Source organism: Oncorhynchus clarkii, chromosome 1 (assembly GCF_045791955.1).
Source record: "Oncorhynchus clarkii lewisi isolate Uvic-CL-2024 chromosome 1, UVic_Ocla_1.0, whole genome shotgun sequence".
Lineage (NCBI taxonomy): Eukaryota > Metazoa > Chordata > Actinopteri > Salmoniformes > Salmonidae > Oncorhynchus > Oncorhynchus clarkii.
This window is the reverse complement of record NC_092147.1, coordinates 82,829,559-82,843,429: the sequence shown is the minus strand read 5'-3', so window position 1 is coordinate 82,843,429 and position 13,871 is coordinate 82,829,559. Positions and strand designations below refer to the sequence as shown.

General features: G+C 46.3%; 1 protein-coding gene across 2 annotated transcripts in view; it reads right to left on the bottom strand.

Moving 5' to 3' along the window:
* Positions 1–2,282: 2,282 nt before the first annotated feature.
* Positions 2,283–13,871, bottom strand: part of LOC139417999 (lysyl oxidase homolog 4-like) — a 43,575-nt gene continuing 31,986 nt past the window's right edge. For both annotated transcript variants that reach the window (XM_071167069.1, XM_071167078.1), the window contains exons 14-15: positions 4,544–4,655; positions 2,283–4,336 (exon numbers count right to left, since the gene is read on the bottom strand). In XM_071167069.1, the coding sequence (XP_071023170.1) occupies positions 4,266–4,336; positions 4,544–4,655 (183 nt within the window). In that variant the 3' untranslated portion in view covers positions 2,283–4,265. The remainder of the gene's footprint in view (positions 4,337–4,543; positions 4,656–13,871) is intronic.

The following is a 13,871-nucleotide window of genomic DNA, read 5'->3' as shown; positions in this document are numbered from 1 at the left end:
GAATAGACTATTTTGTTATGTCAATAGCAAATGTACACAAGCACCATACAATTCAATTAAAAAACACATATTAGCCTATAATATGTTTGTTTTACATTGTTAAATAGCCCTGTAAAGACACATCTAAGGTCTATTCAGTGTGATTTAATCTACAGCTTTTATTGATTAAAGAGTTTGACTGTGTGTGCCGGGGGGGGGGCGTGTGTGTTTGTGTGCGTACGTGCATGCCTACGTTTGTGGGAGAATGTATTTGTGCATACGTGTGTGTGTGTAAGGAGGTTAACTTAACACTGTTTCGTAATAACATGTAGGTGTTTTGTGATATAAAATGTTGTTGAAGACGATATTAACTGAAGCCCTTAATAACGAAATGTGAATGAGTGGGCCGAGGGAACCAAAGGGATCTGCTAAAGATATTCATTACGGGACTGTACTGTTAACAGCCTACTACTGCATATTATAGAGTCCTGGAAAATATCCACTGCTGCTGCTGACAGCGTCTAGACCTGAGGACGGTTAGTCATTCAAACACATCAAAAGACCATAATGGTGACAACGTCTAGACCTGAGGACGGTTAGTCATTCAAACACATCAAAAGGCCATAATGGTGACAGCGTCTAGACCTGAGGACGGTTAGTCATTCAAACACATCAAAAGGCCATAATGGTGACAGCGTCTAGACCTGAGGACGGTTAGTCATTCAAACACATCAAAAGGCCATAATGGTGACAGCGTCTAGACCTGAGGACGGTTAGTCATTCAAACACATCAAAAGGCCATAATGGTGACAGCGTCTAGACCTGAGGACGGTTAGTCATTCAAACACATCAAAAGGCCATAATGCTGACAGCGTCTAGACCTGAGGACGGTTAGTCATTCAAACACATTACAAGGCCATAATGCTGACAGCGTCTAGACCTGAGGACGGTTAGTCATTCAAACACATCAAAAGGCCATAATGGTGCAAAAGGTGACAGTGAACATGGAGCTTTGCGCCAGATTTGTTTCCGTTTTATCCAACTCACGCAAAAGACAAAGGAGAAGGATAAAACACAAACAGATCCATCTACCAGTCAACATCTATGGCGTAAGAGCCACAAACATGGATGACTCAAAATGGAGTTACAGCATTGTACAGAAAATGGAATATTCCACCGATACTGATTGAACTGAGACATGGATAGACACAGTACATTTGAAACCCATTCTCCTTTCAGCATCTGCTTTTAGCTTTTAGCAGATCTCAACTGCTGCAGCAGCTGTTGACTGTGTGAATGCAGAGTTCATTTTCTCTTAGACAAACAAACTGTTCTCTTTAGGAGCTCAGTATGCCAACCCTGCGGTCTCAGTATGCCAGCCCTGCGGTCTCAGTATGCCAGCCCTGCGGTCTCAGTATGCCAGCCCTGCGGTCTCAGTATGCCAGCCCTGCAGTCTCAGTATGCCAGCCCTGCGGTCTCAGTATGCCAGCCCTGCGGTCTCAGTATGCCAGCCCTGCGGTCTCAGTATGCCAGCCCTGCGGTCTCAGTATGCCAGCCCTGCGGTCTCAGTATGCCAGCCCTGCGGTCTCAGTATGCCAACCCTGCGGTCTCAGTATGCCAACCCTGCGGTCTCAGTATGCCAACCCTGCGGTCTCAGTATGCCAGCCCTGCGGTCTCAGTATGCCAGCCCTGCGGTCTCAGTATGCCAACCCTGCGGTCTCAGTATGCCAACCCTGCGGTCTCAGTATGCCAACCCTGCGGTCTCAGTATGCCAGCCCTGCGGTCTCAGTATGCCAGCCCTGCGGTCTCAGTAAAGCATTGTTCTCCATATCTTTCTCTCTACCCCTACCCTCTCTTTCTCTCTTTCTCGTGTTTCTTTCCCACCCATGCCTATAGCTGGTGACAGCAGAGCTCACAGTTGCTGTGTTTCTCTGTGTACGCCCCATGCTTACCCTAACTCTAACCCAAACACAGCTAATTAAAGTTTTTTTCATACACTGCCTGCCTGGCTGCCGCAGAACTGTGGGTTGGGAAGGCCAGAAGGGTGGAGAACTGCACTTGGGTGGATGTCACAAAGCTTTCTTTGCCGGCCATTTTGTGAAAGGAATATGAATGGCTAAGGTTCATCTCAACCCTTTGAAGTTAAAAAGTAAGAAAATATTTTCGAAACAAAACAGAGTTATATCTGGAACCAAAAATGGTTAACCAAGCTACAGGAACAGTCAAATAAACCGTGGTTCTTGGTAGACCTTTTTTTCTAGTGCATACCCTAGCTAGTGACTTACTGTAATGGGGGAAATGTGTTTGTTTTATAAGTTTAATCAATATAAAAAGTATTGCAAATGGTAGCCTTGAATAAATTAACTGCAGTATATACGATACATTACATGTTATGACAAAATGAGCACCAAAAGCATTGGAATTCAGTTACTACAGCAAATCAGACAGTAAACTGCACCAAAGGCATTTAAATTCAGTTACTACAGCAAATCAGACAGTAAACTGCATCAAAAGTAACATTTTCATGGCAGGTAAAAAGAGATAACGTCACAAAAGCAAACATTACGGAGTACATATTAGGACAGCCTCAGTCACAGAAGGACTAGGCTGTCCTAATATGGTAACCGTGCATTTTATGACTGATCATATTAAACTATGGAGGGGGGACTTGGTCAAAATTCTAAATACTGATATTAGTTCAATAGATAAAGTGCATCATCCCATGAAAATGATTTGACCTCATGTTATAGTAATTTTAAAACCGAAGAAGACAGAAATGTTAACTAAATAAACTATATTTGTTTTGATGTATCAGATCTACTGTAGCTACAGTATATCGTCATTATTTTCAGAATATGGCAATACCTGCACAAAGTAAAACAACTAATTCAATAGTAAAAACTAAGATAAACGTTCATACCCAACTATGTATTCAAACTCGGGCCTTGAGGTCCACTCAAGGACACTCCTGGTTTTATTTAATCCCTGTTTATGGACCAAAAAACTGCAGACCACTAAAGTCTACTGGAAGGTTGAGATTTGATCAAACAGCACCGATATTGTAGGAGACACTGTCTAGACAGACCATCAGTCAAACAGATAACACAGAACTCTTTTCAGTCATTCTTCCCCCTTTCCTGGGACATTGGCATACGGGATCATCCATATCTTCAGCCTGTTTTCATAGACTAGACGTAACATAGTAAACCTAAATCCGGGACATTCACATTAGTATGATATGTTACGTTTGGTATGGTTACATAAGACAGATGGTTACTTGAGGCAAAAAGGAAAGTAGGATGGTTGGTTGGTCAGGATGGATCAGTAGGCAATTAACGCAAACGTCTAGCAACCCAAAGTTTGCGAGTTTGAATCTCATCACGGTCAACTTTACTATTTTAGCTAATTAGCAACTGTTTAACTACTTACTACCTTATAGCTACTTTGCTACTGCTTAGCATGTTAGATAACCCTAACCTTAACCCTTTCAGCTAACCCTTCCCCTAACCCTAACCGTAAACCTTTAACCTAACTCCTAAACATAACCCTAACCCTAAGCCCTAGCCTAGCTAACATTAGCCAGCTAGCTAACGTTAGCCAGCTAGCTAACATTAGCCAGCTAGCCACTTTACTATAATTCATTAAATATCATGTGTTTTGTAATTTAGAAAATTCATAACATATAATATGAACAAAGTATATGAAATGGGTGATGGACATCCTCAAATTGATACATACCATACGAAATGTAACATATCATACTGAAAGGAGTATCAGGGATTTACATACATAATCATACGAAATGCTCTTTGATCTTTGATCTTTGAGGTTGGTATGTTAGATGTACAATTATAATTTCAATTTTAATTGAAATGAATTAATTCATAGAAATTTTGAGTAGCTAAGTTACTAGTAGTCCACATTCATAAACTAACAAAATACCTAAACGTTGATTGAATCCATATCATTGTAACCCTCCATTGTTAACTGAAATCATTTGGTTTCCCTGGTGACATCTGTCCTGCTCTCAGTTTCTATTGGCTGTTGGGGTCGAAAGCTATAGTCAGGGTGATGGTCTCCTAGTTGTGGTTTATTCTGGGTAGTGTAGTCCACAGCAGGTAAGGGCAGTGGACAGGTGCCATTTTGTGAGTCCCCTAGTGTTGTGGGGCAGGATCCCACGACCCACCAGACCTCCAGACCCCAGGGCACCCTGAGCAGTTTTGGCCCCAGCTCTGAGCCCTCTTTGCTGGGCACCAGCCTGGGCCAACGCTGGGCCCTGGATGGGCCTAGACAAAGTTATTGGAGATCTGCCTTTGGTGATCAAACAGGTCCTCAATCTCTGCACTGTACGCATCACCTGGTAAAAGTTACAAAATACAGTTAGAGATAAGGAGAAAGAAAGAGAGAGAGAGAGAGAGAGAGAGAGAGAGAGAGAGAGAGAGGAGCAGAGAGAGAGAGAGAGAGAGAGAGATAGAAGCAGAGAGGAGCAGAGAGAGAGAGAGAGAGAGAGAGAGAGAGAGAGAGAGAATGTGTGTTAACGACAGATAAATGTCATTTCCCATACCTGCGTGACATCCATACATGTACGCTCTGTGTCCGTCGTATTTGCATCGACATCTCATCACGTTGTTCTGGAAGTCTGACTCAGCCATGTCTAACGAGGGGTTGACTTCCACCTATAATATGACAGAAACAGTGATTTAAAAAATATAGATATTTTATTTTTTAAACTCTATTTAACCAGGTAGGCCAGCTGAGAACAAGTTCTCATTTATAACTGCGACCTGACCAAGATAAAGCAAAGCAGTGCGACAAAAACAACAACACAGAGTTACACATAAACAAACGTACAGTCAATAACACAATAGAAAAATATATGTGCAGTGTGTGCAAATGTAGAAGAGTAGGGAGGTAGGCAATAAATAGGCCATAGAGGCAAAATAATTACAATTTAGCACTAACACTGGAGTGATAGATGTGCAGATGATGATGTGCAAGTAGAGATACTGGGGTGCAAAAGAGCAAGAGGATAAGTAACAATATGGGGATGAGGTAGTTGGGTGTGCAATTTACAGATTGGCTGTGTACAGGTACAGTGATCGGTAAGCTGTTTGACCGCTGATGCTTAAAGTTAGTGAGGGAGATATAAGACTCCAGCTACAGTGATTTTTGCAATGCGTTCCAGTCATTGGCAGCAGAGAACTGCAAGGAAAGTCGGCCAAAGGAAGTGTTGGCTTTGGGGATGACCAGTGAAATATACCTGCTGGAGCGCTTGCTACGGGTGTGTGTTGTAATGGTGACCAGTAAGCTGAGATGAGGCGGGCTTTACCTAGCATAGACTTATAGATGACCTGGAGGCAGTGGGTTTGGCGAAGAATATATGTATTGAGGGCCAGCCAACGAGAGCATACAGGTCGCAGTGGTGGGTAGTGTATGGGGTTTTGGTGACAAAATGGATGGCACTGTGATAGACTACATCCAGTTTGCTGAGTAGAGGGCTGGAGACTATTTTGTAAATGACATCGCCAAAGTCAAGGATCAGCAGGATAGTCAGTTTTACGAGGGTATATTTGGCAGCATGAGTAAAGCAAGGCTTTGTTGCGAAATAGGAAGCCGATTCCAGATTTAATTTTGGATTGGAGATGTTTAGTCTGGAAGTCTGGAAGGAGAGTTTACGGGTAACCAGACACCTAGGTATTTGTAGTTGTCCACATATTCTAAGTCAGAACCATCCACAGTAGTGATGCTAGTCGGGCGGGAAGATGTGGGCAGCAATCGTTTGAAGATCATGCACTTAGTTTTACTTGCATTTAAAAGCAGTTGGAGGCCTCGGATGGAGTGTTGTATGGCATTGAAGCTCGTTTGGAGGTTTGTTAGCACAGTGTCCAAAGAAGGGCCAGATGTTTACAGAATGGTGTTGCCTAGCAGATGGGCCGTCGGGGGACGTCACCACGGAAGAGCCTGTTGAAACCCCCTCGGACGGTTACGTTGGCAGACCAGTTGTAATGGATCAGCGGGGCTCTGTGTTGGTAGTAAAAGGGTCCAGGCCAATTGGCAAAATAGGTATTGTAGCCCAAGAATTGGCTGATGGACCTCTTCAGCTAGCCGGGAGATGGGCCTAGCTCGAGGCTAGGTCCAGGCTAACTGGTGCTTGCTTCTGGACAGAGACGTTAGCCAGGAGTAGCCACTCCTAGCAGCTAGCTAGATGCGATGATCCGGTGTAAAGGTTCATAGCTTGCGGTAGGAATCCAGAGATGAGGTAGAGAAAAAGCAGTCCGATATGCTCTGGGTTGATATTGCGCTATGCAGACTGGCTGGAATTGACCGGGCTGAGGCTGGCTGATGTCTGAGTTAACGGTGATGACTGCTAGCAGTGGCTAACTGACTACTAGCTAGTAGCTAGTTAGCTGGCTAGCTGCTGATGGGGATTCTGGTTCTAAAGTGTAAAAAATAGCAGATTCGTAACACATTGGATGAGGCGGGTTGCAGGAGAGTATGTTCAGTATATACGAAGAAAATATATATACATGGGATGGGATAGGACGAGACAAACAGACGTCCGACTGCTATGCAATCTTGGGAAAGTATAGTCAACTCCCATTTATGCAATGTCTAACACCTGTGTGCACTAAACTACACCAGAACCAGAAACACATATTTAAATTGGGACTGATGAACTTGATGTACTCAAATAGAGTTTTCACTTGTCCACTGTGCACATATCAGTAGCTGAGAGTACTTGAGCCCTGCAATGAGCCAGAGCCACAGAGTAGCTCTGTTAATGAATAATTACAAAGCTATTACAATGTAAGAGTATGATGGCCGTCTGTGACCTCCTGACCTGCAGCCGATCACCCCATCCTCACCCCACTGTGTTAATAGAAAACAGAGGGAGGGAGTTTCTCATTTAATTTCATTCTTCTCCCTGCCATATCAGACCCATGGAGAGGAAGAGAGAAGAGTCTTAGCCTACTTCCCAAATAGCACCCTATTCCCTTTGTAGTGCACTACTTTTGAACAGGGCTCATATATAGCTAGGGTACCGTTCGAGACGCAGCCATAGAGTGATAATAATAATATGAGTAGAGAGCCCTTGTGTCCCCAGACTGAGAGACATTAAAAGTCAGTCATGGTTGGTATTGTTTTTAATAGCGAGTCTCATTCGATTCCATAAAAAAGCAGGAAAAGCTTTTCCATATTTAAATATGAGAGATAATAAATACAGCACTTGATGGATGGATGGATGGATGGAAGGAAGGATGGAAGGAAGGAAGGATGGATGGATGGGTAGGTGATAGGAAGGAAGGATGGATGGGTAGGTGGAAGGAAGGAAGGATGGATGGGTAGGTGGAAGGAATGAAGGATGGATGGGTAGGTGATAGGAAGGAAGGATGGATGGGTAGGTGGAAGGAAGGAAGGATGGATGGGTAGGTGGAAGGAAGGAAGGATGGATGGGTAGGTGGAAGGAAGGAAGGATGGATGGGTAGGTGGAAGGAAGGAAGGATGGATGGGTAGGTGGAAGGAAGGAAGGATGGATGGGTAGGTGGAAGGAAGGAAGGATGGATGGGTAGGTGGAAGGAAGGAAGGATGGATGGGTAGGTGGAAGGAATGAAGGATGGATGGGTAGGTGGAAGGAATGAAGAAAGGGAGAGAGAGAGAGTGAGAGAGAGATCCACATTTGCAATTTAATAACATTCAGTTGGTAGAGCTGTTCAGATGTACAGTATACTGTTCAGACACTGTAACAAAACCATTGTTTGTCCCATTGTGAGAAACATGAAAGACATACTGGAAGACATTAGCAGTAATAGCAGCCTAAAGAATAGTTGTATGACTATTATATGGAAGGCTGTGTAAGTTTAGTATAAATATTGAGTAACAAAGACATTCTCAACCCACACAGTGTGCATCCTTAGAAGAAGAGTTGTGTAATTGTATGGTTTGTCACAGGACTAAAGGATTACCATTCCAACTGAATCTCACACCATTTGAGTCATAACAGAAAACTATTTTAGAGGAAGCCTCAACCTGTTTGCTCCCCACTTCCGTGTTTCTGTCCTGTCATTGAGTGTCTGAATCTCTTGTAAAAATAAATCGATCACAAAAAAGTCTCAATGCAGTTTACCATAAGGGTGAACATTACTCCTGGCTCGTTTAAAGGACACCTTTATGTTGAGGACTAAAGCTGAATTAAGGGAGTAATTTAGTGTGTGGTTGGGAAGGTACAGTAGTTACAGAGAGCATAACCGTGACTGTATAAGTGTCTGTAATAGGTGCTATTCTGAGCTCTACCATGTTCTTATAGACTGTTATTCACCAGTCTACATCCACAGCTGCTGACATAACCATTCTCTTCTGTAACGCACACACACACACACACACACACACACACACACACACACACACACACACACACACACACACACACACACACACACACACACACACACACACACACACACACACACACACAACACACACACACACACACACACACACACACACACACACACACACACACACACACACACACACACACACACACACACACACACACACACACACTCCGTGATAATACTGAGAAGCCATCATCCCTAATAGCTGCTCTGTAAATGTACTACACCCACTCTAAATACAGGCTGCATCCAGCTACACAGGAAAACAACTTTAACCCCTAACAAACATATTTAAAACTTTGTGAATGCTCAAAAACTAGCCATGATGGCAACTCTGTAGAAATTACAGCGTTGGACTTTGTCGTCTGTAGTCGGTTGGCTTGTGGCCATCAGAATGTGTAACTCTAGATATTACAGCGTTGGACTTTGTCGTCTGTAGTCGGTTGGCTTGTGGCCATCAGAATGTGTAACGGTGTGAGTAAAAGGCCTGTCAGGACAGCAACGGAGTTTCATGGGGAGAAATTAAAATGTGGTGCTTGACTGTAAGGAGAAGGGTCCAATGATAGAGGGTTCATTTGGGTAATTGGGGAACGTTTAGTCCATGTCTCTCAAATGTAGATATGTAATGTTATGGTCCTGCGTTCACTAAGTGTCTCAGAGTAGGAGTACCGATCTATGATCAGGGCACCCCGTTTTATTTAACTGGTCCTAGGTCATCACTCCTACTCCGAGACACGTTGTGAATTAAAGCCCTGAACGGTGCACCCCACTGAATAGGCCCTCGAGTTTGAACAACTGGAGATTGGACAAGGAAGGGTTATTCGGCTGTCCCCATAGGAGAACAGGAGTGAGAAGAGAAGGACAGGAGTGAGAAGAGGAGGACAGGAGAAGAGGAGTACAGGAGTGAGAAGATGAGGACAGGAGTGAGAAGAGGAGGACAGGACTGAGAAGAGGAGAACAGGAGTCAGAAGAGGAGAACAGGAGTGAGAAGAGGAGTACAGGAGTGAGAAGAGGAGTACAGGAGTAAGAAGAGGATGACAGGAGAAGAGGAGAACAGGAGTGAGAAGAGGAGGACAGGAGTGAGAAGAGGAGGACAGGAGAAGATGAGGACAGGAGAAGATGAGGACAGGAGAAGAGAAGAACAGGAGTAAGAAGAGGAGGACAGGAGAAGAGGAGAACAGGAGTAAGTGAGAAGAGGAGGACAGGAGTAAGTGAGAAGAGGAGGACAGGAGAAGATGAGGACAGGAGAAGAGAAGAACAGGAGTAAGAAGAGGAGGACAGGAGAAGAGGAGAACAGGAGTAAGTGAGAAGAGGAGGACAGGAATGAGTGAGCATGTAACTCGTCGAAAAAAGGGTTCCAAAAGGGTTCTTCAGCTGTCCCCTTTGGAGAACCCTTTAGGTTCCAGGTAGAACCCATTTGGATTCCATGTAGAACCCTTTTCACAGAGGGTTCTACATGGAACCTAAAGGGATTGTACCTGGAACCAAAAAGGTTATCCTATGGGGACAGCTGAAGAACCCTTTTGGAACCCTTTTATCGACGAGTTACATGCTCACTCATTCCTGTCCTCCTCTTCTCACTTACTCCTGTTCTCCTCTTCTCCTGTCCTCCTCTTCTTACTCCTGTTCTTCTCTGCTTACTCCTGTCCTCATCTTCTCCTGTCCTCCTCTTCTCACTTACTCCTGTCCTCCTCTTCTCCTGTCCTCCTCTTCTCACTCCTGTCCTCTTCTCACTCCTGTTCTCCTCTTCTCCTGTCATCCTCTTCTCACTCCTGTCCTCCTCTTCTCCTGTCCTCCTCTTCTCACTCCTGTCCTTCTCTTCTCACTCCTGTTCTCCTCTTCTCCTGTCATCCTCTTCTCACTCCTGTCCTCCTCTTCTCACTCCTGTCCTCCTCTTCTCCTGTCCTCCTCTTCTCCTGTCCTCCTCTTCTCACTCCTGTCCTTCTCTTCTCACTCCTGTTCTCCTCTTCTCCTGTCCTCCTCTTCTTACTCCTGTTCTTCTCTTCTTACTCCTGTCCTTCTCTTCGCAATCCTGTTCTCCTCTTCTCCTGTCCTCCTCTTCTCACTCCTGTTCTCCTCTTCTCCTGTCCTCCTCTTCTCACTCCTGTACTCCTCTTCTCCTGTCCTCCTCTTCTCACTCCTGTCCTTCTCTTCTCACTCCTGTTCTCCTCTTCTCCTGTCCTTCTCTTCTCACTCCTGTTCTCCTCTTCTCCTGTCCTCCTCTTCTTACTCCTGTCCTTCTCTTCTCACTCCTGTTCTCCTCTTCTCCTGTCCTTCTCTTCTCACTCCTGTTCTCCTCTTCTCCTGTCCTCCTCTTCTCACTCCTGTTCTCCTCTTCTCCTGTCCTCCTCCTCTTCTGTCCTCCTCTTCCTACTCCTGTACTCATCTTCTCACTCCTGTACTCCTCTTCTCCTGTCATCCTCTTCTCACTCCTGTCATCCTCTTCTCACTCCTGTCCTCCTCTTCTCCTGTCCTCCTCTTCTTACTCCTGTACTCCTCTTCTCACTCCTGTACTCCTCTTCTCACTCCTGATCTCCTCTTCTCACTCCTGTCCTCATCTTCTCCTGTCCCCCTCTTCTCACTCCTGTACTCCTCTTCTCCTGTCCTCCTCTTCTCACTCCTGTCCTTCTCTTCTCACTCCTGTTCTCCTCTTCTCACTCCTGTCCTCCTCTTCTCCTGTCCTCCTCTTCTCACTCCGGTTCTCCTGTTCTCCTGTCCTCCTCTTCTCCTGTCCTCCTCTTCTCCTGTCCTCCTCTTCTCACTCCTGTCCTCCTTTTCTCCTGTCCTCCACTTCCCAATCCTGTCCTCTTCTCCTGTCCTCCTCTTCCCACTCCTGTCCTCTTCTCTTGTCCTCCTCTTCTCACTCCTGTCCTCCTCTTCTCCTGTCCTCTTCTTCTCCTGTCCTTCTCTTCTCACTCCGGTTCTCCTCTTCTCACTCCTGTCCTTCTCTTCTCACTCCTGTCCTCATCTTCACCTGTCCTCCTCTTCTCACTCCTGTTCTCCTCTTCTCCCGTCCTCCTCTTCTCCTGTCCTCCTCTTCTCACTCCTGTCCTCTTCTCCTGTCCTCCTCTTCACATTCCTGTCCTCCTCTTCTCACTCCTGTCCTCCTCGTCTCACTCCGGTTCTCCTCTTCTCCTGTCCTCCTCTTCTCCTGTCCTCCTCTTCTCATTCCTGTCCTTCTCTTCTCACTCCTGTTCTCCTCTTCACCTTTCCTCCTCTTCTCACTCCTGTCCTCCTCTTCTCCTGTCCTCCTCTTCTTGCTCCTGTACTCCTCTTCTCATTCCTGTCCTCCTCTCCTCACTCCTGTTCTCTTCTCCTGTCCTCCTCTTCTCACTCCTGTCCTCCTCTTCTCCTGTCCTCTTCTTCTCCTGTCCTTCTCTTCTCACTCCGGTTCTCCTCTTCTCACTCCTGTCCTTCTCTTCTCACTCCTGTCCTCATCTTCTCCTGTCCTCCTCTTCTCACTCCTGTCCCCATCTTCTACTGTCCTCCTCTTCTCACTCCTGTACTCCTCTTCTCCTGTCCTCCTCTTCTCACTCTTGTCCTTCTCTTCTCACTCCTGTTCTCCTCTTCTCCCGTCCTCCTCTTCTCCTGTCCTCCTCTTCTCACTCCTGTCCTCTTCCTCTGTCCTCCTCTTCACATTCCTGTCCTCCTCTTCTCACTCCTGTCCTCCTCTTCTCACTCCGGTTCTCCTCTTCTCCTGTCCTCCTCTTCTCCTGTCCTCCTCTTCTCACTCCTGTCCTTCTCTTCTCACTCCTGTTCTCCTCTTCACCTTTCCTCCTCTTCTCACTCCTGTCCTCCTCTTCTCCTGTCCTCCTCTTCTTACTCCTGTACTCCTCTTCTCACTCCTGTCCTCCTCTCCTCACTCCTGTTCTCTTCTCCTCACTCCTGTTCTCACTCCGGTCCTCCTCTTCTCCTGTCCTCCTCTTCCCACTCCTGTCCTCTTCTCCTGTCCTCCTCTTCCCACTCTTGTCCTCTTCTCTTGTCCTCCTCTTCTCACTCCTGTCCTCCTCTTCACCTGTCCTCCTCATCTTACTCCTGTCCTCCTCTTCTCACTCCTGTTTTCCTCTTCTCCTGTCTTTCTCTTCTCACTCCTGTTCTCCTCTTCACCTGTCCTCCTCTTCTCACTCCTGTCCTCCACTTCTCCTGTCCTCCTCTTCCCACTCATGTCCTCCTCTTCTCACTCATTTCCTCCTCTTCTCACTCATGTCCTCCTCTTCTCACTCCTGTCCTCCTCTTCTCACTCCTGTCCTCCTCTTTCCCTGTCCTCCTCTTCTCACTCCTGTCCTCCTCTTCTCACTCCTGTCCTCCTCTTCACCTGTCCTCCTCTTCTCCTGTTCTCCTCTTCTCCTGTCCTCCTCTTCTCCTGTCCTCCTCTTCTCACTCATGTCCTCCTCTTCTCCTGTCCTCCTCTTCTCATTCCTGTCCTCTTCTCCTGTCCTCCTCTTCTCACTCATGTCCTCCTCTTCTCCTGTCCTCCTCTTCTCCTGTCCTCCTCTTCTCACTCCTGCCCTCCTCTACTCACTCCTGTCCTCCTCTTCTCCTGTCCTCCTCTTCTCCTGTCCTCCTCTTCCCACTCATGTCCTCCTCTTCTCACTCCTGTCCTCCTCTTCTCACTCCTGTCCTCCTCTTCTCACTCCTGTCCTCATCTTCACCTGTCCTCCTCTTCTCCTGTCCTCCTCTTCTCCCTCCTGTCCTCCTCTTCTCACTCCTGTTCTCCTCTTCTCCTGTCCTCCTCTTCTCCTGTCCTCCTCTTCTCACTCATGTCCTCCTCTTCTTCTGTCCTCCTCTTCTCACTCCTGTCCTCTTCTCCTGTCCTCCTCTTCTCACTCCTGTCCTCCTCTTCTCCTGTCCTCCTCTTCTCCTGTCCTCCTCTTCTCACTCCTGTCCTCCTCTACTCACTCCTGTCCTCCCCTTCTCCTGTCCTCCTCTTCTCCTGTCCTCTTCTTCTCCTGTTTTCTTCTCTCCTCTCTTCCTCAACTCCTTTTCTTCTCACAGCTGTTGCATGGCCACCACTTGTATTTACGCCCTGCTCTACATGCCTAAAATACACACATTTGTGTGTGTGTCCCCGTAAGCGTGTGTGTGCCCCCTGCCCCCGTGAGTGTGTGTGTGTCCCCGTGAGCGTGTGTGTACATCTATCATAGGGACATGGAGGGTGACTAAATAAAACAGGCTGAGACACTTTTCACTGTAACCTCTCAACCGACTCCCATAGCCTAGGTCGCACAGTCATTAAGGGAACGAGTTTCACCATAACCCTCCTCTCATTAACAGATAGCGAGTTTCACTGTAACCCATGGCTTTCCCATGGCTCAGAGGTATAAAAATAATCAAAAGCCTAATTGCCCCCAGGTACGGCATGCTGGGATTAGTAATGTGAGACAGACCTGGTGGCTGATGGGAGTTGGAGTGTCCTGAGGTAGCGCCCACAAGGACACAGCTGATTAACATGAGACAGGGTAATGACAGAGATGGAGAGTGTATGTGTGTGTGTGT